The following is a 22,508-nucleotide window of genomic DNA, read 5'->3' as shown; positions in this document are numbered from 1 at the left end:
GTTCCATGTATAACAGAATTAATAGAATTTATTTCAATAAGTGAGATAATATACCAAACTACTTCAACCAAATTCTTTTTTACTGATATGAATGTACTGATATGTATACCATAATACATATGGCACAATAGTAAGCCACATGACGAATCAGAGTACATTGTAATTGGCCTGTCCATAAAAAATTAATAAACATAAACTAAAGAACAGAAATATAACCTAAAAGGCCCTAATGTACACTGCTGATAACATAAATAGGACGAAACAATTCTAATAAAATATAATAATATGTGATGTGCCACCAATACTTTTAGTGTGAATTATATGGTAATTTGAAAAACAAAACATTTGACAGTATTTTACAAAACAAAATAAAAAAATAAACCAGTGTATTTGGTAAGGTAACTTACAGTTAACCAATTAACAGGTTTTACTGTAGCATTTTTACAGTCTTTTTCTATAAAAATTGCAAGTATATTTTGGAACTGATATCTAGAAATGAACTCTTTATAACTGGTTTTGATATATCAAGATATACTGTAGCTCCTACCAAGACATGTGGGGGCAAGCAGATGCATCCTCTATCGCAGGGAGCAATGCATTTTCTCACATCTCCTGTTAGGTTTCATCACCAATTTCACCGACCTTGGTTTTTGGCCTCTGACATTCCTCTCTGCTGCATCAGATGCTAGACTGATTTGTCTCTGTGATAAGACTGTAATACATTATATCATTATGCAGGGAAATTCAAGCCCCATTATGTCAGCAGCAGGGAGGAACGCAGGTGAAGGAAGAAAAAAGTCAAGGAGCATGTCTGCCTGCAGAGACGCGTACTAGCTGCGACTGATAGCTTCATTTTTCTTAGTTTCATAGGCAGCAGGCGTTGTATCTGAGGTTATTGGAGCTGCAAGCTGAGCGGAGAAAAGTAAGCACTGGGAAACTGTCATACACTCTGACCACCTGCTGCATGTTGGCGCGGCTAAGCTGGCTTTGTTTTACAAAGTTAGCTTTCATTGAGCTTTAGCCAGATTGCAAAGTTAGCTTTGTCACGGTGAATGCATTTAAAGATCCAAAGTCACAATATACCTTTATACCAGTCCCAATAGACCTTTTCTCTCAGGCGACGCCAACAAGCACTGGCAAGAAAATCGTTTCAATTTGCATAGGGAAAGGTGCTAGCGTAGACTACCATACTCTCATCATTTCACACTCTCCTGAATGAGTGACCTTCTGTTCTCTGCTTAATATTTGCATACGACTCCATCACTCCGTTAATCTCTCATTTTCATTCGCGAGCACATACGGTCAATTGAGTGCAGACTTGAGAGGGTTGATACACGATCCGAGTCAATGGGGATTTCAGTCTTTGTGTGTATGTGTGTGTGTTTCTTGCACAGAAGATAAAGTTTGGACCGTAGTGGGGCACGATCACATGAGGCCTATCGACATTCAAGGATCTACTCCACGCAGCCCTTTCGTTCTCATCTTCAACTACACCATCTCGCCATACCATCTCCGCTCGCTCGTGACCTCCTCGGAGCACTGTCAACAGGAAGTGAGATATCGTTGCAGGAAGTCTCGGCTTTTTGACACCTGGGGTTGGTCCTGCTTTATTACTCTAGTCTATCTTATTGTTTTTGTGTACTGTAGTGCTAAAATGTTGTTTTTCTTATGAAGTGTGTGATTTATGTTACCTCAGGAATTCTAATCCTCTAAATTCGGCTAATATGTTCCAAAGGAACAAAGAAGTACCTCACAGCTAAATGATTCACAACAGCAGGTTATTACCACAGATATTAAAGGGACTCAAGTGACATGACGACGATGCATGGTGAATGATGATGTTCACTTAAAAAGCGGTTAGGATGTAATTCTTGTCATGCAGGGATGGTTATGGGACGTGATGAGAGAATTTGAATTGCAAAGGCATGCATAAAGCCTTAAAAAAGATTATACACTGGTACGCTAAATTATTCCACATGTTTTTTCTCACACCGCTTTAATACTTTTGACTTTGTGGGGTTGATATGCTTAGGCTTTTAACTGAGTTGGAGTTAACTTATCCTCAAACACTCGGCTCATACTTAAGGTTCATTTCGATTTAAAGGAATGAGATTCAGTGAAGCCTTTGAGCAAAAGATCAACCTTTGATTAAACATTGCTCAAATGGTGAACCTCCAGCACTATAGACATCTTGCATATCTGATTGCCATTTGTTATTGGCTAAGCTCTTGGCCAGATCTCTGCACTGCTGTGATAGCAGATGTCTGGTCAGACACATTGTAGCAATACTATAACAGCTACTTGACTGACAGGAGTCTCAATGCCCATTACTGACCAGCAGGGGCAGGAGACCAGATGTAATCATGCATGTCTAAATTACATTAGACTCCAAGCAGTGTTGTCATTACTTACATTATTATTTACTGTCAGATAAGCAAAAATATTCTTATCCATTGGGCATTTTGTCCATTTTCAGATGGAACTCCCCTGTCATGGTGGCTGGATAGAGACGGAGTGAAAAGAACATATTGGGGAGGATTTCTGCCTGGGGTCCAGCAGTGCTCTTGTAGTTTGGATGGCAACTGCAGGGACATGAATTATTTCTGCAACTGTGATGCAGACCAAGACACCTGGTAAATCTTAATTTTACAGTGAATCACATTTGCCAGTTTTGTGTAACAAAACTAGCCCAATGGCCAGTCAAAAATAGCCCAATGACCCTAGCCCAAAATCAGAGAAATACATATTTTCCAGTCACTTTTATGTTTTATATGGTTTGTTTTTTATGAAGGACCTCACAAAGCTTCCTCTATTAGTATCCATCTCTCAGAAAACATAACATCTAGCACAGTTTTAACACTGGTAAAATATATAACATTTCAGTAGAGGCATTTCAGTCACATATATTTAATGTCAAACAAACAAAAAAAAAAAAACTCCTTTTAAAAGTAGCCCAAGTTCCCTCACACATGGCACTGTATGAGCAGTTTTCCAACAGGATTGTTATTTTTCATGAAAAACGAAAGAAATTTGAGGCAGATTGCAGAGATTTAGTCGATTAAATTTCTGTATAGGAATTGCACTTTAAAACGCTTCATTAGTTGTTCTGTTAAAGTGTCCGAGTTGCTGCAGAAAAAGCTTAATTCTCGCTATAGGGCAAGTATTACCGTTTTTTAAGCAACAAATGGCACACTCGCTCCTCGGAGGGCAATCTTCTACATCAGAGAGAGATTAAAAAGACCTTCTCCTAGCCTTTCACTCATTACCTCATCTCTTGCACATTCTGATTCTCTCATTCTCTTTCTCCTCCTGCAGGGCAAATGATACTGGTGTGTTGTCTTACAAAGACCATTTACCCCTTAGTGAGATCGCCATTGGAGACACAAACCGGACAAACTCACAGGCCGAGCTCCAAATTGGACCGCTGCGTTGCTATGGCAACCGTGGGTGTTTTGTTTACCAAATTTAAAAGGGGAATGGGGGGTAATATCGCTCTCTACAGAATACATTTTCATATTTCAAAATGCAGAAGAGATTGACCTTTTTTATCATATTCAGTGCACAATTTGTTTTCCAACACGCTATGTGCTTTCTTGCCTGTCCCTCTGCTGCAGGATTTTTCTGGAACTCTGCATCTTTTTACCAGGAGTCCTCCTATCTGCATTTCCCCACCCTCCAAGCTGAACTGAGTGTCGATATTTCACTCTTTTTCAAAACTAGTGTTCTCTCAGGAGTCTTCTTGGAGAATCTGGGCATTAGAGACTTCATAAGGCTGGAACTCAGTTGTGAGTGCTTGTTTAAACATTACTTGCAAAAAAAAAAAAATTTTGTTTTTCTTATACTTTTTTTCAAATAAATATCTAAATTCAAAGTATAAATGTAACTCTACTTTCTATATAAAAAATAACAGTTTTATATAGAAAAAACCCCTTTATTTATTTGTTTGTCATTTTAATTGTAAAGAAAGAGAGAAATAAATTACGCAATAGTTCATTTTAAGGATAATATATTGGGTGCGTCTGACCTGAAAATAAGAGTTTCAGCATGTTTGATGTGAAGAAGTGCTCAGAGGCCCTTTCAAGAAGTACATTCAGTGAACTTTCAATGAACCTCATTGAAATACATTTGTTTAAACCACATAGTGTGATTTTTTTTTTTTCCCTTTCTTTTTCAGCTCCATATACAGTGAACTTCACTATCGACCTAGGGGACGGACCAGTAATCCTTACCGTTCATTCACCTGTAGCTTTGAATGATCGTCAGTGGCATTATATTCGTGCTGAACGAAATGTGAAAGAAGCTTCTCTACAGGTTGACTCCCTGCCGCCGAAGCTAAATGAAGCACCATCTGAGAGACCCTACCGTCTTCAGCTCAGCAGTCAACTCTTTGTGGGTGCGCAGACATGTAATCGAGCAAATGTCACTAATAATGAAAAAAAACATTGAGTGTACTTTAACTTGAGCTAAGAATACCTCTGGGAACAGAGAACATTTAGATAATTTAAATAGAAGGAATCTGTGATCATATTCATAAGTCAAGAACCATGGTGTTGATAAATGTTACAGGGTTGAAGATCAGTGCAAAAATATTATTACAGTGCAAGCGTTTTACTCACAGTTTTGCGACTACAGTATATTTGTGCAAACTGTAAAATGTATTTAGAAGCATGTGTGCAAATAAAAAGTAAGTCCTTGCAGGTACTTAAAAGTATTAAATTCAGTTTTATTAAATTTAAGAGTAAACTGTGACATGGTCTTGTGGCCGTTCTGTGGGCTTGGAGTTCAAAGCAGTTGCAGTAAGTGAATTCCGCACATTTAAACCCAGCTATTGCTTATGATCTGTTCATAAATTATGATAAAGTTTTAACTTTTGTTTTATATGTTCTAGATGCTTTTAAGATGCATATTTTATGTCCCTCATTTGTTTGAGTGAGCAGCTGGAAATAGTAAAGACAATTAAATTTAAATATTAAAATATACAATAAAATGTATTTTGGGTCTCTTTATAATCAAAAGCCCTGTATTGCACAATAAACAGCATGTGGCATTTAGCTCAATATTTAAAATATAAATAATGACATATTTATTTAATAAATACAATTTGAAGGCAATTTTTATTTAAAAAACCTAGAGTACTTTTTATATTCAAATAAATAATTTAGCTTGTAAATGTCTCCTTATATCTCTTAAGGAAAAAAAATTATTCACAAAATATTGTATAAATTTTTATTGTGTTCATAAACACCACACCACATTATTTGCAGTCAGTATGTTTTATGACAAGAACACTGTTTTTCAGTAAACCTATCTGTTTAAAAACATGATCAGGAAATGTTATGCTGTCACTCCCTTAAATACAGCGTCACAAAAAGCAGATCATTCTTTTGAGAGTTCAACAAAACATAAAAAGTAAAATTATAATAAAAGTAAAATTGTAACCTATAAAACCTGTTAATGTGTAGTGGTGAATGAATAGGAACATGTAAATTGATGTTAAAGTGTGGTTATATATTAATCAAATAAAAAAATTGTTTACACACTAAACAGAGTAAAACTATCAAATAATAATATTAAATTCAGGTAATTAAGTCAGTAGCTGGGACACACACCATGGCACATAAATGGAACTGTTTTTCTGAGAATGACACTATTATGTACTTCAAAAGCCTTGGCTTTCTAATTTACCTATGACAATTAATCATTGAACTCTCCCCATTAGGAGGAACAGCTTCTAGGCAGAGGGGATTTCTGGGCTGCTTACGTTTCCTCACCATTAACGGGGTTACCCTTGACCTGTATGAACGTGCAAAGACCACCCCGGGGGTGAATTCTGGCTGCCCGGGTCACTGCACCAGCGACAGTGTCTGCCATAATGGAGGGAGATGTGTGGAAGAGAGGAGCAGTTACACCTGCGACTGCACGCAGACAGCCTTCGACGGGCCACACTGCAGAACAGGTGAGGTTACGATGGCCTCCGGGTGAGCACGCTTTCATTGGTCTTGTTGCACCAATCAAAAAGAGCTAAATGAAACAAGCACTCTGGACTTAAGCACGCCTCAGATGCTTGTAGCTCTCAAACGCCATAGTGTTGGCATTCCTGATGGTGGAAGTGTTTTTATTGGATTTACGCTAAAAAATCACACAATTAGATCAAAGCTTACAGAGAGAAATTAAATTAAGACTCTGTAGGAGTTGATTTAATATTGGTTTAATTCAAGGCTTGCCGTGAGCTGTTGGATAAGGCATGAGTCTCACAATAGGAGACGTTTGTACCAAAAATGTGTATAAAAGGAGTGTAGGTCAACCCACTATATACTCTATAGAAATTTCTCAATTTCATCTGTTTTAGACAACTTATTATTTTCTATTAGTTCTGGAGGATCGGCCGCCGGTGAATGACAACATGCCCTTGATGGCGTAGTCACCTTGAATTCCTTGAGGCTGGGCTGACAGGCCATGGCAAAAAAGCTTTAACTGACAAATGGAATTTAATTACAGCGGTCATTCGTCTGCCTCATACTCATCCAGCAGGCTGTCAGTCAGATTAGTGATGTAATGGCTTTGTTTCTTTACAATGTGATGTCGCAACGGGTCCGCTCAAGCCACGGCTGTTTACTGCTAACTAGAATAGATGACCAGAAAATGAGAAGAGACAGACAGAATCAGTAGGACACCTCTCCGCCACGGTCTCAGCTGTGGTTGGGGAGGAAACAATGCTAATGTTGTTGTTTTTTTATAGCTCAAATAATGACAGATGAGACATAGAGTTTGCACGCAATCTGAATTTGCATAGAGATGATGATGATGATATTATCAGAGAAGTTCACCAGGGAATGCTTTGTCTTTATGTGTCCATCACAGCTCTAGCAGCTTCCTTCGAAAGTGGATCTTCAATCCTGTACACTCTCCAGGAGCCATTTTCCGGAATACTGAATGAGGAAGCCAGAAGATCACCGGCCGGTTTTCATGATGCTGAAGTTACCAAATCTCAAGAGAAAGTGTCGTTTGGGTTCTTGACGCATCATGTGCCAGCCTTGATCCTTACAGCACACACTGTGGACCAGCACTATATGGCTGTTATGCTAACATCAAACGGTACCAAGTCATATTCTAAACCACTAAACCTTGGGGAATAGTCAGAATTTGCTCATCCTGTTACAAACCTATATCAAGCTTCAAAAAGGACCATTTTTATTTATTTGTTTATTTTTCCTTTGTTTAGCTTGGTCATTATCTTATTTCACTGAGTAGAAATGAACACCCACAATACTACAGGTTAAAAGTCATGCAGGTTTAGAGGGATTAGGGTTGAGAAAATACTGTTTGGTCAGTATACAAGTAATAGAAGTCTATGGAAACTCACAGAAACAAACGTGAGTATGTGTGTGTGTGTGTACATCATTGGTGTTCTGAAATGAGGAGGCAAAGTGCTCATGTCCCAGTCACATTTTATTGTTTAAATAAACATTATTTACACTATCAAAAAAATAAATAAATAAATAAATAAATATATATATATATATATATATATATATATATATATATATATATATATATATATATATATATGTAATCAATATACTATCAATATACTATTTATTAAAGCTAAGTATGAATCTCTTCAAGTTGGTGTTTTTAAGAATTTTACATTTATTCCAAAATACAAACTCAAGGCAGTAACAATTTAAACAATATATTTTATTTGTTAACTTATGTTCAACTTTTGTTTTTAATAGTAAACTTTTAACTATTTTGAATTTTTTTGGGTCATCAGTCATCAAAGCTCAGTAAATATTGGTCGCAGAGATTTACTTAAAATTTTACCAAGCTGATTACTCACTAAATACTTGCACAGATCATGTTTTCAGGCCATTTTAAGTTTTGTTTTGATCATGGGGGGGTTATATCATGTGGGGCAGCTGTGGCCTAACGGTTAGAGAGTTGGACTTGTAAACCCGAAGGTCGCGGGTTCGAGTCTCAGTGCTGGCAGGAGTTGTAGGTGGGAGGGAGTGAATGAACAGTGCTCTCTTCCACCCTCAATACCCATGGCTGAAGTGCCCTTGAGCAAGGCACTGAACCCCCAGTTGCTCTCCAGGCAGCTTGATATATAGCTGCCCACTGCTCCGGGTGTGTGTTCACTGTGTATTCACTTAACACAGATCACCGATTCCGAGTATGGGTTACCATACTTGGCAAATGTCACGACTTTCACTTTTTTTTCACTTTCATATCTAAGTGTGCGAGTTGTTTACTTGCTTTTTTAAATCAGTCTTCCCATTAACGGCATTATATCATTCAGACTGATTCATGAACGCACACGAACCCAAGAGGCGGGATTTATCGCATGAACCAATCACAGCAGAACATAACCAGTCATATCCAATCATATTGTGATAGAGGCATTGCCTTCTCTCATGTGACTTTCCCGCATTCCTTCTCAAGTTTTTTCCTTCAATTTCACACCCTGTTGACATGCTGTATCAACCTGGCACCTCAATATGCTTGAAAATCACACATATCCATTAAAGCGCATCATATGCACATACACTCTATTTCTCTCTGTGTAACACCCACACCCTTTCCCTAAAAAGCAAAAGGCATCTAAATGGAAGGCTCTTGCAACCAGGGCTGTCGCTAGGAATTCTGGGCCCAGTGCACTGAATTTGCACGTTCTGTGGGGTGGGGGGTAAGAGGTGCAATCGTAAGATGTAAAATAATGTTCACGGCTGGACTGGGGTTAAAATTTGGCCCTGGACAAATCGAGCCCATCTTCCCCACAAATTCCCCCTTAAATGTTTTGATGGGTCATAGGGCCTTCAGTTGGAGTAAATAAATGAATAAATAAAACAGGACAGAAACAAATACTGACAGATATTACTGAATTCGCAACAAATGCAACAAGAAATTAATAATGCATTTTTTTCTCATAGAAAAGCACTTGACAGTACAGCATTGATTTTGAGCTAGACTACTGGAAAGTTACTGCTAATAAATTTTGTCATCATTTCCTCACCCTCAGGTCATTCCAAACTACTTTCTTCTGTTGAACACAATAGAAGATTTTGTAGAATGTTACCAAACCATTCTGATTACCCTTCATTTCTACTGCATGGACAAAAATTTCTTGAATTTCTCAAATTATGTTCCACAGAAGAAAGAAATTCATAAAGGTTTGGAATGACATGATGTTGAGTAAATGATGACAAAATGAATCTCCCTTTAAGAACTTTGTTATTTGTAAATAATAAGTACCTAATTTATATAAGACACTGATATTTGTCTTTAATCAGGCTCTTATTGAATTAACATTTTACTTCAATTAATATCCAGAGTTTAGCTGACTAGTATTAGTAGGATGGTGGTCACAAGAAGTAAAACAATGGTCCTCATTACCATGATTAGATTGTTTTTAAAATATTTAATAAGTAATAATAAATGTGCGGGTGATGCTCTGCTTTGATGTGCGGCTGGCAGATGCATCAGGTCATGCCGCTTCACACCTTCAGAGTATTTGCTTTATGCTGTTTCACATGCGCTGTAATTATAGAACAGTGCCTAATATTCCCTCACTTTGGCGATCAGCCCACTACCTGAATGAATTGTCCCGGTGCTCCCGATGGCCAGTAGGCAATCACGGGCCCCCCCAGACCTCTGGGCCCTATATGCACTCTGTCACCCTTTTCCCCCCACTAGCGACGCCCCTGCTTGCAACCACTGACTTATCACCATTTACAGCACTCTTTCACGCCTCTATTTTTTTCCAGTTAGTGGAAAAATATTTGTCACCATCTCATCAAGAAAACACATGCCTGGTTAACATGTCTTGCAGCGCAGATAGCAATACAGATCAATCTTTAACATGGAAGGATAAAAAAGAGAGAAAGGTAATAAAAAGAAAGAAGCACTGAGGAGAGGAGCAGGCAGTGCAGAAAAGAAGGAAAGTATTTGTAAGGAAAGCCAAGAAGCAAGCAAATACTATAAAAAGTAATTAATTACAGAAATGTTTGTCAATTTAAATTGACAGGGAATAGTATCATTATTCAGCTCAAGTCAGTTCAATGTTGATTCAATTCAGCTCAACAACAGAAGACAATATAGTGTCATCATTCAGCTGAACTTGGTTCAAGTTTCATTCTCATCTGATAGAGTCAGTGCAGTCAAATCAATATTATTACTTAATGTTAATTATATTTTAAATCCCAGCTGAGAAAGGGAAGGCTAGTAGATGGAGTTAGTCATGTTACACCTACAAGGGAAGTAATTATTCACATGAGAACTTTTCAAGTGCAGAGGTGATTGCAAAGACTTGCCTAGTCCTGTTATCCCAGATGATTGTTAAACATGTTCAAGCATTCATAAATCACAAATTGTTGATTGCAGTGAAATGACAGAACACTTAATTAATGTACAAAGAGTCTTATTTTCTATAAGAGTTTTATTGTCAATTTTGAGGAAATATTTGCAAGCGCACTCAGTCACTCTCTCTAAAATAAAACCGCTTTTTTTTTGGCCACAGATATTTCTGGAAGCTTCCATTCAAAAGCTTAGAGTCTGTAAGATTTTTTCATGTTTTTATAGAAGAAGTGAAATAAGTCTTTTATGTTCATCAAGATTTTATGTGGCATTTATTTGATAAAAAATACAGTCAAACAGCAATATTGTGAAATATTATCACCATTTGAAATAACTGTTTTATATTATTTTAATATATTTGAAAATGTAATTTATTCCTGTTATGCATTTTTGTAATTTTCAGCATCATTATTCTAGTCTTCAGTGTCACATGATCCTTCATTTCTTATGATTATTAATGTTTAAAATAATTGTGCTGCTTAATATTTTTTGTGAAACTTAATAATAATAAAGAGGAAAATAAGTGTTGATGTTGCAAAAGTAATTATGAAATAAGTTATTTTCAGCTATAAGCAGCGCTACAGAACACAACAGTGTCATTATTCGGCTCAAGAAACGTCAAAGTTGATTACATTTAACTCAGTGAAGGTGTTGCAAAGTTCATCAATAATGAAACAAATTCCATTCAGCTATAAAGCAGCTACACAGAAGACAGTACTGTCATTTTCCAGCTCAATTCAGTAAAATTTTTGTTCTCATGAAAGTCTCAGTGCAGTCAAATCACTTATATTACTGTCTTTTAAACCCCAACTAAGCAAGATATATATATATATAATAAAAAGAAATCAAGTAGACAGCATAGAAAAAGAATAGAGAACGCTAGTGTTAGAGGGTCATTTTATATAATAGATAATAAAGAAAACAAGTAGATAGAATAGAAAATGAATAGAAAACACTAGTGTTAAGGCCTGTTCACACCGGGATGAATTTCGCACGCGATATTTGCCGACGTTTAACGCCTCGTGACTAAACAAAGGGCGCCAATGTGAGTGTGCACACCGACGCGAAAAAAAACGCCACGCGTAAAAGCGTCATTTTTTAAAAAAAACGCCTCGGGTTCGTTTTTTTGGTTTGACGCACCGCGTCAAAAACTATACGACCAATGACAATGGCGCTTTTGCACACGTGTCTGGAGCTTCTGAAGTTACAGTAAAACACAACTTGGGGGCGCTCAAACACAAAACTGTCTTGCTGAGCACACATACGTAACGGCGAAGAAGATATACGCCAAGTAGCGTCTACACTGCCGGGAAGAAATAAGACGAAGAAGATGCAAGGCAAGATGAATGTAGAGTTGCTGGTCTCGTTGGTGTCGGAACACAAAGAACTATATGACAAACGCGACAGCGATTACAAAAATCTTGATAAAAGAGAACTAGTATTTCTAGTATTTCTGTTTTACATTAAGCTCCATCTAATGTCAGGGAATGAATTTGCATGTTCACTCGGCTCATCGTCAGCGAAAATCGCTTGGGTGTGAACACAAAAAACGCGTTGAAAAACGCTGGCGAATAACGCACGCCGATATTCGTCCCGGTGTGTACGGCCCTTTAGAGTCTTTTTTATATTTATCAATATTTTATTATGATCACTAAACATGATCAAACATTGTCCTATGCAAACAATTTCCTACATATTTAGTCTAGTGTAATATTTCTTGCATCAACATACCATCATTTATTCTTACTTAACTGAATGATTTCAACTCAACATTTCTTATCCATTCATTTATTTCTTTGGTTAGTAGCCATGAAAAAGATCACGATGGTACAAAAACACTTTACACTGGAGTCTTGAACACCTTGTTGGAATTTGCATTGCAACCCATTACTTTGTAAATTTAAAACATTAATTCTCCTTGTCATGTTACAACTCTGCATGTATTGTATCGAACAAATACCTTATGACTTTAAGTCAGTAGCTTTTACTCTGATTTCCCAGGCAGCCTGCAAATACGATACTTGTTGGACAAAGAAAAACAAACAGAAACGTTCAGCCCAGTGTCATCCAGTCTAGCAGATGGACGCTTCCACTGGGTCAAAATCAATCGAAAGGGGCAGGAGCTCCTTGTCCAGGTGAGTTTTAACACAGTGGTCAGTATCTGATTTTAAAAGGGGTGTTACTTGACCTCCTATACTCGACTCTACAAAAATAAGAACGGATGACTTTTATGCTTGTCTGATAACTTTTAAAGTTGTCCGAACTTGTATGCTGCTCCGATAACTTTTAACCAATAAATTTTAAAGGTCTTGTAAGATATAAATGATATTTCTAAAAGCATGTCATAGTGACCTGAGATGTTTCTTTTTTGTTTAGTGTTTTTTGTGACCGATTCAAATCTATTACTGGTATCAGTCTTTCCCAAGTTACCTGCCATTATCTGTCCCCTTCCAGATTGACAGCACAATAACCCAGCAGTACAGCCTGTCTCCTGGCTCTGCTCTCAGCCCGGCGAGGTCAGTGATTCTGGGGAGAATCCAAGGTGAGCTTCTGACAGGCTTTTGAAGAGGACTCCATTTCTTCATGTTCCTTGTGTGCTGTTTCACACATTTCTATTTCACTGATGTGGCATCAGGTGTTTGAATCCAGGCAGGTTAGGACGGGGTGGGTGGTTGTCTGGGTAGGGAGGCACACTTTTGACAGCGCCGTCACAGGTGAGTTGCCAAGTCAAAGCCAAATGGAATGTGTCTCAGTGTTGCCTAGGAGACTATTTCTTTTTACCTGATAGCCAATAAGAAGGGTCTGAAAGTGGCACGAACCCCAGTGCTTTGATAGAGGCGAGTGAACATTTAATACAAATTAGCAATAAAGCACTCACACAACTACAGCAAGCCCCTTTTATACTCATTAGTCAATACAGACGCAAAATAGAAAAGGAATTGGCACTGAATGTGCTGATTTATTCTGTTTTAGAAAGGCTTTGTAGACACTAAAAAGGGACTTGAGTAATATAATAATGAAGCTTGCTAAAAAAGGTTATTAATCAGATTAGAGGTTACTTGTGTGATTCTGCAGTCGGCTCCTTTTAAAATGAAAGCTGTGGAGTGGTTACATAAACAGTTTAACAGCTGACTTTGAATTCATTTAAAGGTGAAATGCATAATTACTCTTAAATTACTCTCCTCGTCTCCCATTAGTCAGACAATCAGCTAATTTCACTCCAGACTCATGCCATTTGTTAAGCCAAAGTCACTAACAGAGCCTTGTTTTGGTTACTCTTTTCTCAGAAGAGCAAACATAGAAATGGTTTATTTATACAGTAGATTAGCATTCAAATTTTGTTTTAAAAAGTTTTTAAAGAAATTAAAAGAAATTATTCAACAAGATTAAATTGGTCAAAAGTGACAGTAAAGACTTTTTTTAAATCATCAAATCTTTAAAAAATTTATTTCTGAAGGACCATGTCACACTGAAGACTTAAGTAATGGATGCTTAAAATTCAGCTTTGCTATCACAGAAATAAATTACCTTTTATATGACAGTTAATTTAAATTGTAGTAACATTTTTACTGTATTCTTGATCAAATAAATGCAGCTTTGGTGAGCATAAGAGACTTCTTTCAAAAACATCCTACTGAAAAATATGTATATATATATATATATCTTGCTGTCCCCAAACTTTTGAATAGCAGTGTCGTTGTCTCTGCATATTAACCTGGCATGGGAGAATGTATTTTAACATGTAAATATTACACGCATCACATTTAAGTTCAGTTGCTCAATTCTTTTTCCTGTTTCAGGTATTGAAATCACTGATAAGGAACTGGTTCAGGCTGGATTGAGAGGGTTTATTGGCTGCTTGTCCTCCGTGCAGTTTAATCAGGCTACCCCTCTGAAGGCAGCCCTGCAAAACAGCCAAAGCCCGTTAGTTACTGTTATCGGCCGCCTGGAAGCATCAAGCTGTGGGACGGTATCCAGCTCGAACACTTTGAGCGATACACACACACGGTCAGGTAAATGATCCTTTTTAATAGTTCCCACACTGCATGAGACTCAAAAATGAGTGTTTTTCAGCCTGCTGAAAAGAATCACAAAAGCCAGTTCTTTGTCTTCCTCTCGCTCTCGTTCTCTGCTTGCAGATGACTCAGCAAAAACAGACCAAGGCAAAGATCCACTGAAAAAGGCTGATCAAAAAGACTTGGCAGTAATCGGAGGTATAGATCCTCATGATATTGTGCTCTGTGAAAAAACTTTTCAAAATAATACTCAGATCTGACAAGTAATAAACCATCCTTAGAAATGAACAGCCTTATACACCTTTAGTTATATCGGAAGTTTTATTTAATGCTGTCACATTTGTTCCACTGCAGTACTGCATTGTAAAGCGATCAAGATACATTTACGAAGCCACACCATTGCATTCAAAGTAGTGAACCAGTGTAATTTATTAATATTTAGCATGTTTTCATTTTTACATGCCACCTCTTCGTTTATCGCATGAACAGGAGTAGTGGCTGCAGTGGTGTTCATCACCCTCTGTGCGTTGGCTTTCATCATCCGCTTCCTGTATCATCACCGACGGACTCCAGCACCCCCCGTAATCACCGGAAAGATACATCGACCCAGCATGGAACATCCTCCATACCGGGCTGCACTGGACCTGCACAAACCCAACCACGACAGCAAAGAATACTACATCTGACCTCGCCATCTCGTGCCTGGCCTTTAATCGAACAGCCTGTCGCCAGTGTACATGCTAACAAACCCACCACACTGTATTATCTACACTGCAAGTTGAGCAGCCAATCACAGGCCAGCAATGACCCAACAGGCACAAGAAATTACAACAGAGACATTTTTGTTTGTTTGCTTATTCTACGAAGAGAGTCAAGCTTACAGGAACGTAAGCGTGCGCCGGCCTCCTGGATGATGACAGAGCTGTATATTGTTATTTTACGGGCATAATAATAGGTTATACATGCACAGCACACACACATTCCAAGCAAACAGCACAGCAGGAGGGCTGAAGCATCACTCTGAATAGTCTTTATCCAGTGTGCCTGCTCAAACTTGTCCGTCTCAGAGCCTGCATATAGAGTGGGCTTAAGCTAATGGACTGAAACCCCAGCAGAGAGGGTTCTGAGAGAATGGTTTTGTGGCAGAGCGGCAGACCTTCCCAGATGTTGTTTTTAAAGGATCGATCATCGCTCAACATGTCAAAAAAAAAAAAAAGATTAAAGACGTCCGCATCCGACAACCCCGCATTTGATGTTGAAACTATTGACTGGTGCAAGGAGCCACTAAAGTCTGGGATTAACCACCAAAGGACTATAAGAATATATCAGCGGAGGATGAGGGATGGAATATGAGTCATTTGTTTGTATACCAATTCCCACGGGCCGTGCAGATTCAGGCAGTTTAATTCTCTTTCCCACCGTAATCGAGCTGGTCTCGCAACTGAGCGTACACAGCATGCCCCTTGAACGAAATCTCGTCTTTATCGTCCATATCTCCTGACTAGAAAAAAAAACAATACACACACACACACAAAAAAAAGAAAAAAAGAAAAAGAAAAGAAAAAACACTTGCTTTCTATTGAGAATGAATTATATGGCTTTTTTTTTTTTTTTATATGACTACTGGTGTATATACATTTCATAATTATATTTAATAAATTGAGCTTTCTAAGAGCTTATGAGTGCAGATGACCAATGGTTTTGGTATATTTATGCAGAAATGAAAGTGTGTATGGCAATGTATGGAATACTGCACTCAGGCTTAACATAAGGATTGTTTCTGCTTCTTAATACGGGCCAAAATTTTCACCAGCTTTGGCACATAAAATTATAAAATTCACATTTTTTTCAAATAAATTGAAAATGTTATATTGTAATTTTAATATAACTTGCATAATTACAGGTTTGCAAATCAAAAAGATGCATGTACACTACCGTTCAAAAGTTTAGTGTCTGTAAAAATATTTTTCAAAGTCTCTTTCGTCAATCAAAAGTGCAATACATACAATATTGTGAAATAATTTTAATTATAAATAATTACATTTAAATTATTTTCCATTTAATGTATTATAAAAAGTAATTTACTGAATTTTACTCCAGACTTTAGTATCACACAATCCTTCAAAAATCTTTCTAATATGCTGATTCGATGCTCAAGAAACATTTCTTATTGTTGAAAACAGTTGTCAGTTTTGATCAAAAAAAAAAAAAAGTATTTCCTTGCTGAATAAATATGTCCATGTTCATAAATTTTTTTACTGATATAGCACTGACAAATATGTAACACGAGACACTTCTGTCAACTGTCGCAAAACTCTCTCATAAAGGCCTCAGGCCAGCAGACAATCCATATTTTTGAGCCATAGTGGATTGCCATACTACTCTTATTATTTCTGCAGTGTATAGTATGTTTACTGTGCATAGTGTGCTATTTTTCTATATCCCTGTAATACAACCTGGCAAAATGTGCAGTGTACAACAGAGCACATTGCGCTTCTACAATACAGCCTGCATGACCTTCTATTTCCTGTGTGTCAAATGAACCGCTAACGTTAGTAATATAAGCCAAGATGGAGAAGGAAAAGGAGAGAGCGTATCGATTGCGAACCCTTAGGATACAGTGGTAATGAAACAACTTCTCTTGGCCATCTGCTGTAACAGGTAGGCTGTAGACAAAGCCAAACAACACCTCTCAAGGCAGGATGCACCTGATTGTCTGACAAAAACAATGATCGCACCTTCAAAACAAGCCCTCTGGTATAGGCGGCTTCACAATATGTGAACACACTTGACTGAAGTTAGACTATCAGTCAAAGTGTGGACAGGATTCCTTGTGATCTTAAAAACTTTGAATTTGCTGGCTTGCTGTATGCTTTGCTCTGTATGTTGTTCCAGCCATGATGTCACAGAAATAGAAGCCATTTCTAAAATACAAACTTCGCTTGTCGCCGTTGCGGCTGTTTTAGGACAAAAACTCAGATTAGCGTGAAAAAGATACCTCTTGTGTGATGCATCGCATTTAGTAAGGACACGATGTAATATGCTGATTTGCTGCTCAAAAAAAAAAACATTTCTTTTTATTATCAGTGTTGAAAACCGTTGTGCTGCTTAACATTTTTGGCTATCCATCAAGGCCAACCGCTGCATTTTCAATGGCCAATCAGAGGCGTTCAGATGAGTCCTCATTGAAACTGGTCAGTTTTGTTGAGTGTGCATGCGTTCTGAATTCCAGCCTCTTTGTAAGATATTCATTTCACAGTGTATACAGCTGCAGTCATTATAACAATAGTTTTTTTTTGTTTTTTTTTTGAGAGTGCTTAAACTCGTGATAGATCAAAGTTAGTTATATTGTCACTTTCTACTTATAATTGATTGGCTGTTTGAATAACCGTGGATGTTTTTATTAAATTGTTATCACGTTAAATACAAATTCAGTCCCATTAAACATATTTTAGTAGCCTACATGACACCCATGTCTGGTACTTGCTTAAAAAGACGGGTTTATGATGTTTAATACATTTGACTGCTTTTAGCCTTACCCTGGAGTTGGTTCACCCTCTGCCTCTGCTTGGAGAGCATAAGAGACTTGGTCCAAAAACATTAACCAATCTTAATTGCAAACCTTTGATGGATTAGTGTAAAATTGTGATTGTTTAACATGTGGTCAGTAAATAACTTCCCCTTTTATGATTTTTTACATTAAAATGTAAACAATTTTATTACAAAAAATATATATAAGACTACAAATGCACAAGAGATGTGTGGATGAAGCATCTCTACACAGGCTAATGTTTCACATGACTAACTTGTTCTGCTCTTTTCTCTGAGCCAGATGAAAGGAAAATAGAGCATGTGGAGAAAAAAAAACCTATGTAGATTGAATTATCAGTGAGCCCAAATTCAGTTCGCCCCCAATATGAGTGGATATCTGAAGAAAAGTCAAACCTGAAAATGCTGCATGTAGAAAAACCCCAAAAAAGTTGGTTTTCAGATGTGTTTTTAATCAACACCTCAACCCTTAAAGCACAAAGGAAGCAAGAAAAAATAGTGAAAGGGAGATAAAAAGAAATAAATTGCTCTTTCTTCTCTGCATGGATATTTGGCTTGAAGAGAAGCTGAAAGATAGACAGAATACCTACACCTAAATGAATTTCTATGAGAGTTACTATAATAGTTCAATTGTGTGTAATATTCATTTTTAATGCATTCAAAGATGCATTGTGCCAAAAGTACATTTGTCATGATAGGTGAGGTGGATGTAAGCTTCAGGCGGCACAATGTAAGTCCCAGTCTCTTGATTGAATATGTTTGAACCACCCAATTGCTATAAAATACAATTATAGTTTGCATTGATTTTAATTGGATGCACAGTAGACAGTCGAATGCCAGAAGCGGAGACTAAATCACTGCTTGTGACTAAATCTTTTTTACTTAATACCTTGATTAAACCCATCACCCTCCGCACTTAACAAAAGCAAAACAATTTTGATACCGTCGATCAGCCTCTGGGGAGTCCAGAGAAGCCAATTAACCTTGGCTGCCATTTACTTTGGGATGAGATCTGAGGGAACTCTAACCCAGTGTGTCATCTGTTATCTGCTACGTGATCTCCTGGGGAAAAGCTGGCATAAACCACATAATTAATTTTTTTGGAACTGGCAGCATTTTTAAAAAGTCAGCTGGACCAGTGGACTTGTGGGTGGTTGGTATGAGTTCTGGCCAGAGGTCGTGAAGCTCTGGAACTTTGAGCATAATTGTGTGTTTTTAACAAGATTAATTGGTGGAGTTGGCATCTTCATCTGCATTGTCTACTTAGTCAACCACCCAATGATTTTGCACAATCTGAAGCTGAGTTAAGAATACTAATTGAGGTAGTCGACATACAGAAATGTATATAGTTCAAAATGTTTGCTGTCAGAAAACTTTTTTATTTTATTTTATACTGATTGAGATAGATTCAATACTCACTGAGTCTGAGATAGAAGACATGAATTTATATACTGTACAGTGTATTATTATAATATATAATATATAGGTCCAATTTTGAATTATAAATGTATTTATTTATTCATTTATTTTCCAAAATTTTGGGGTCACTAAGATATTTTATTTCTTTATTTTCTATTTAAATTATTTGATCATTTTTTTAATGCCAATTACTTTTACTAAGCACAGACACATTAAATCAAAAGTGAGTTTACAATATTTCTTGAGCAGCAAATCAGGCATGTTAGAATGATTTCTGAAGGATCATGTGACACTGAAGACAGGAGTAATGATGCTAAAAATTCAGTTTTACATCACAGGAATAAATGGTATTTTTAAATGTATTAAATTAATATCGTCATTATCATGATATTTGTCCCAGCCTGTTTTGATGCAGCTTTGGTGGGCACAAGAAATTTAGATGGTATATATTTTATTAGTTTATTCATTTATTGCAAAATTTGTGTTGGATTAATCACTTGCGTTACTGTGTCTGCATTAATTAATAGAATGCGTGTCAAGAAGTCACTTTCCCGTGGTACATGATCACATGTGCAGTTGTCTGCACACATGATACTGTTTTGTATTCTCAAGGCTGATAGTAAATCTCAAATTGCAGCAATATTACCTGAGCCTCCGCACACTTCAATTTGCAAATTTGGCAGGGTATGGGAAATGAGGCTTCACTGTAGCGCAGAGGGGTACAGTCACACCTGTTCACACACACACAGACTTTACATCTGGCGGCCATCGCTTTTTTTCTGCCAGCTACGAGAGTCATTGATTACTCAAGCAGGATAATTGTGTAAATTTACTGCAAAATTGCCTCTGCCTGTGCAGTTGAGTTACTGGAGCTTGTATTTATTTATTTTTTTTTTTATGTTGTTGCTGACAAGCTACAGGCTCTGTGCTCAGCACGTCTCTAAAATGGTTGGATGTGCCGGGTAACATCTTTTCCCATCAGGCATTCCTGCTGATCGGCCCTGAAGGCGTACACAGATGAACCCATCCGTGTTTTCACCGGCCTCTGCTGCGCAGGGAAGCATATTTATCATACACGTTTGTTAGAGCTTAGAGTTTAGGGTGTAAATATTCATGATCTACAGTATCAGACTGTTGCCTGAGAGCAATGCACCATCAGGGAGGTCAAATGGATTCTGCTGGTTGGAGTTTGCTGTTGTTTGTGCCAAGCAGCATTGTGAGAAATGTTCAGGGTTCAAGTTAAGCTCATTCGACAGCATTTGTTGCATATTTTACATTAAAACAGAAAATAACTTCTACTCACCCTTCAGTTTTTTTTTTTTTTTTTTTTTTTTTTTTAAAGAAGTCATGCTTAAAATAAGGTGCTTACAGTACAGCATCTGGAAAGTTACAATGCCAACATTTTAATCCCATTTCTGATAAATCTCTTACATTAAAGGAATTGTTAACCCAAGAATGAGAATTTTTCTGAAAATGTGCTCACCCTCAGACCATCTAAAATGTAGATAAGTTTTTCCTTTTTTTTATAACAGAAATTTAGCATTACATCACTTGTTCACCAATGGATCCTCTGCAGTGAATGGGTGCCGTCAGAATGAGAATGAGTGAGCAGGTGATATAATGCAACCAAACATTTCTAGTGAGTGTGGAACTGCACAAATGACTGCACATTTTGGCCTCAACTCTGCTTCAACTCAGTGATGTGAACTTTTCAAGTTGTCCCTTGACATATCTTTTGGGTAAAAAACAGGACTATAACTTGGTCTTTCAAAAATTACATTTCTTCTGCTTTAACCACTCAGTGTTAGATTTGTTTGTTTATAGGGTTTCAGGACCTACTTTCTATTGAGCTTCAGTTCACAGAATGAACCTTGACATTCTTCTGTAGAATTTTCTAGTATAAAGCAGAATTTCTTGTGACTAAAGCATGACAAACTTCTGCTAACCTACACTACCGTTTAAAAGTTACCTCTTTACATGAACTGATAATCTAGAAATGAGATAAATAAAGTATATGTTCTTCTGCTGCTTTAAAACAGTGTATAGCAGACTCTCTTCAGCTGTGCGTGTGTGTGTGTGTGTGTGTCTGCATGTTAACATAAAATATTTTAATCTTGTTGCTTTATTGAGAGTATTGTCATTTTAATTTACAATACATAGCACCTGAAAGGGTGACAAGCTTCCATCATGTACTACACTTAAAAGGCACAATCAGCAAATTTACACCTTCATGAAGACAAGAATGTCCAAAACATAAAGAGAGTATGTGCTTTTAGCATAAACATCAGACAGATCAAATAGCTCGATTTAAATGAGATTTCCTGCTGCAATAAAAGAGAGGAAACGCTTCCTTTGGTTATATGGTTTCCTCAAAAACTAGAGGCAAGTGGATTTTTTTGACCTGTCACATGCTGCTCATGCCAGGAAAGAAGAGATCAGTGAACAGGACGAGGCTCTGTGCTCTTAGAGGTGGAAAAATGTGTACTTCAAAGTCCATTGAACAAAGCCATCAGTGAGAAGTCTAATAGTGCTTTCACACAAAGCAGCGTTTCCAGACACTCCTCAGCTGGAGGTGTTCCCAGAATGCATTGCCTGCCTCATGCTCTTAAAGCAAAGCATAGAACATGTATCAACTGCCATGACAATTACAGGTGTTCATTTACAGTTTATATTCATTTTGGTGCAATTTTCATAAGTAAGTCAAAGCTTTTCAACACTCTTAGTACAAATCTCATAACACATCATCAAAAATGCACTTTTTTCACACATTTTAAGTGTGTTTTCAATTGTGTTAGTACAAAACACAAAATCCCAAAATACACTTTTCAGAACACAAAGTATTTAATCTATGTAAACATTTCATTCACATTAACTGCCTTTCATAATGCTATATTTCTTTTCATATGCCTCTATTCTTGTTAAGGTTAATACATTTGTCTTTAATCCATCTGATCTTAAGGGTTAATCAGTGAATCATCTGATAAATCTATACATTTCTATAGATTAAATTATGTAGCTGCATGGTTTGCAATTTGAAAATGTGAAAATGTTGAATGTTGAAACCAATGTTGAAAACGGTGAGCTGCTTAATATTTATGTAGAAACCATGATACTTTTTTCAGAATTCTTTAATAACTAGAAAGTTACAGCATTTATTTGAAAAATAAATAT

The 22,508-nt window shown here is 37.1% G+C and overlaps 1 protein-coding gene across 1 annotated transcript in view; it reads left to right on the top strand.

Annotated features, from left to right (window-relative positions):
• LOC109073420 (contactin-associated protein-like 5) overlaps positions 1 to 16,499 on the top strand; it is an 83,691-nt gene extending 67,192 nt beyond the window's left edge. The window contains exons 14-25 of the mRNA XM_042733917.1: positions 1,395 to 1,595; positions 2,477 to 2,633; positions 3,316 to 3,443; positions 3,615 to 3,785; positions 4,175 to 4,393; positions 5,720 to 5,956; positions 6,862 to 7,095; positions 12,355 to 12,488; positions 12,808 to 12,895; positions 14,154 to 14,366; positions 14,493 to 14,567; positions 14,859 to 16,499. Coding sequence (XP_042589851.1) covers positions 1,395 to 1,595; positions 2,477 to 2,633; positions 3,316 to 3,443; positions 3,615 to 3,785; positions 4,175 to 4,393; positions 5,720 to 5,956; positions 6,862 to 7,095; positions 12,355 to 12,488; positions 12,808 to 12,895; positions 14,154 to 14,366; positions 14,493 to 14,567; positions 14,859 to 15,055 — 2,054 coding nt within the window. The 3' untranslated portion in view covers positions 15,056 to 16,499. The remainder of the gene's footprint in view (positions 1 to 1,394; positions 1,596 to 2,476; positions 2,634 to 3,315; positions 3,444 to 3,614; positions 3,786 to 4,174; positions 4,394 to 5,719; positions 5,957 to 6,861; positions 7,096 to 12,354; positions 12,489 to 12,807; positions 12,896 to 14,153; positions 14,367 to 14,492; positions 14,568 to 14,858) is intronic.
• The last annotated feature ends 6,009 nt before the right edge of the window (positions 16,500 to 22,508 follow it).

This window comes from Cyprinus carpio, chromosome B11, assembly GCF_018340385.1.
Source record: "Cyprinus carpio isolate SPL01 chromosome B11, ASM1834038v1, whole genome shotgun sequence".
In the NCBI taxonomy this organism is placed as follows: Eukaryota; Metazoa; Chordata; class Actinopteri; order Cypriniformes; family Cyprinidae; genus Cyprinus; species Cyprinus carpio.
This window is presented reverse-complemented; position numbering and strand designations above follow the sequence as displayed.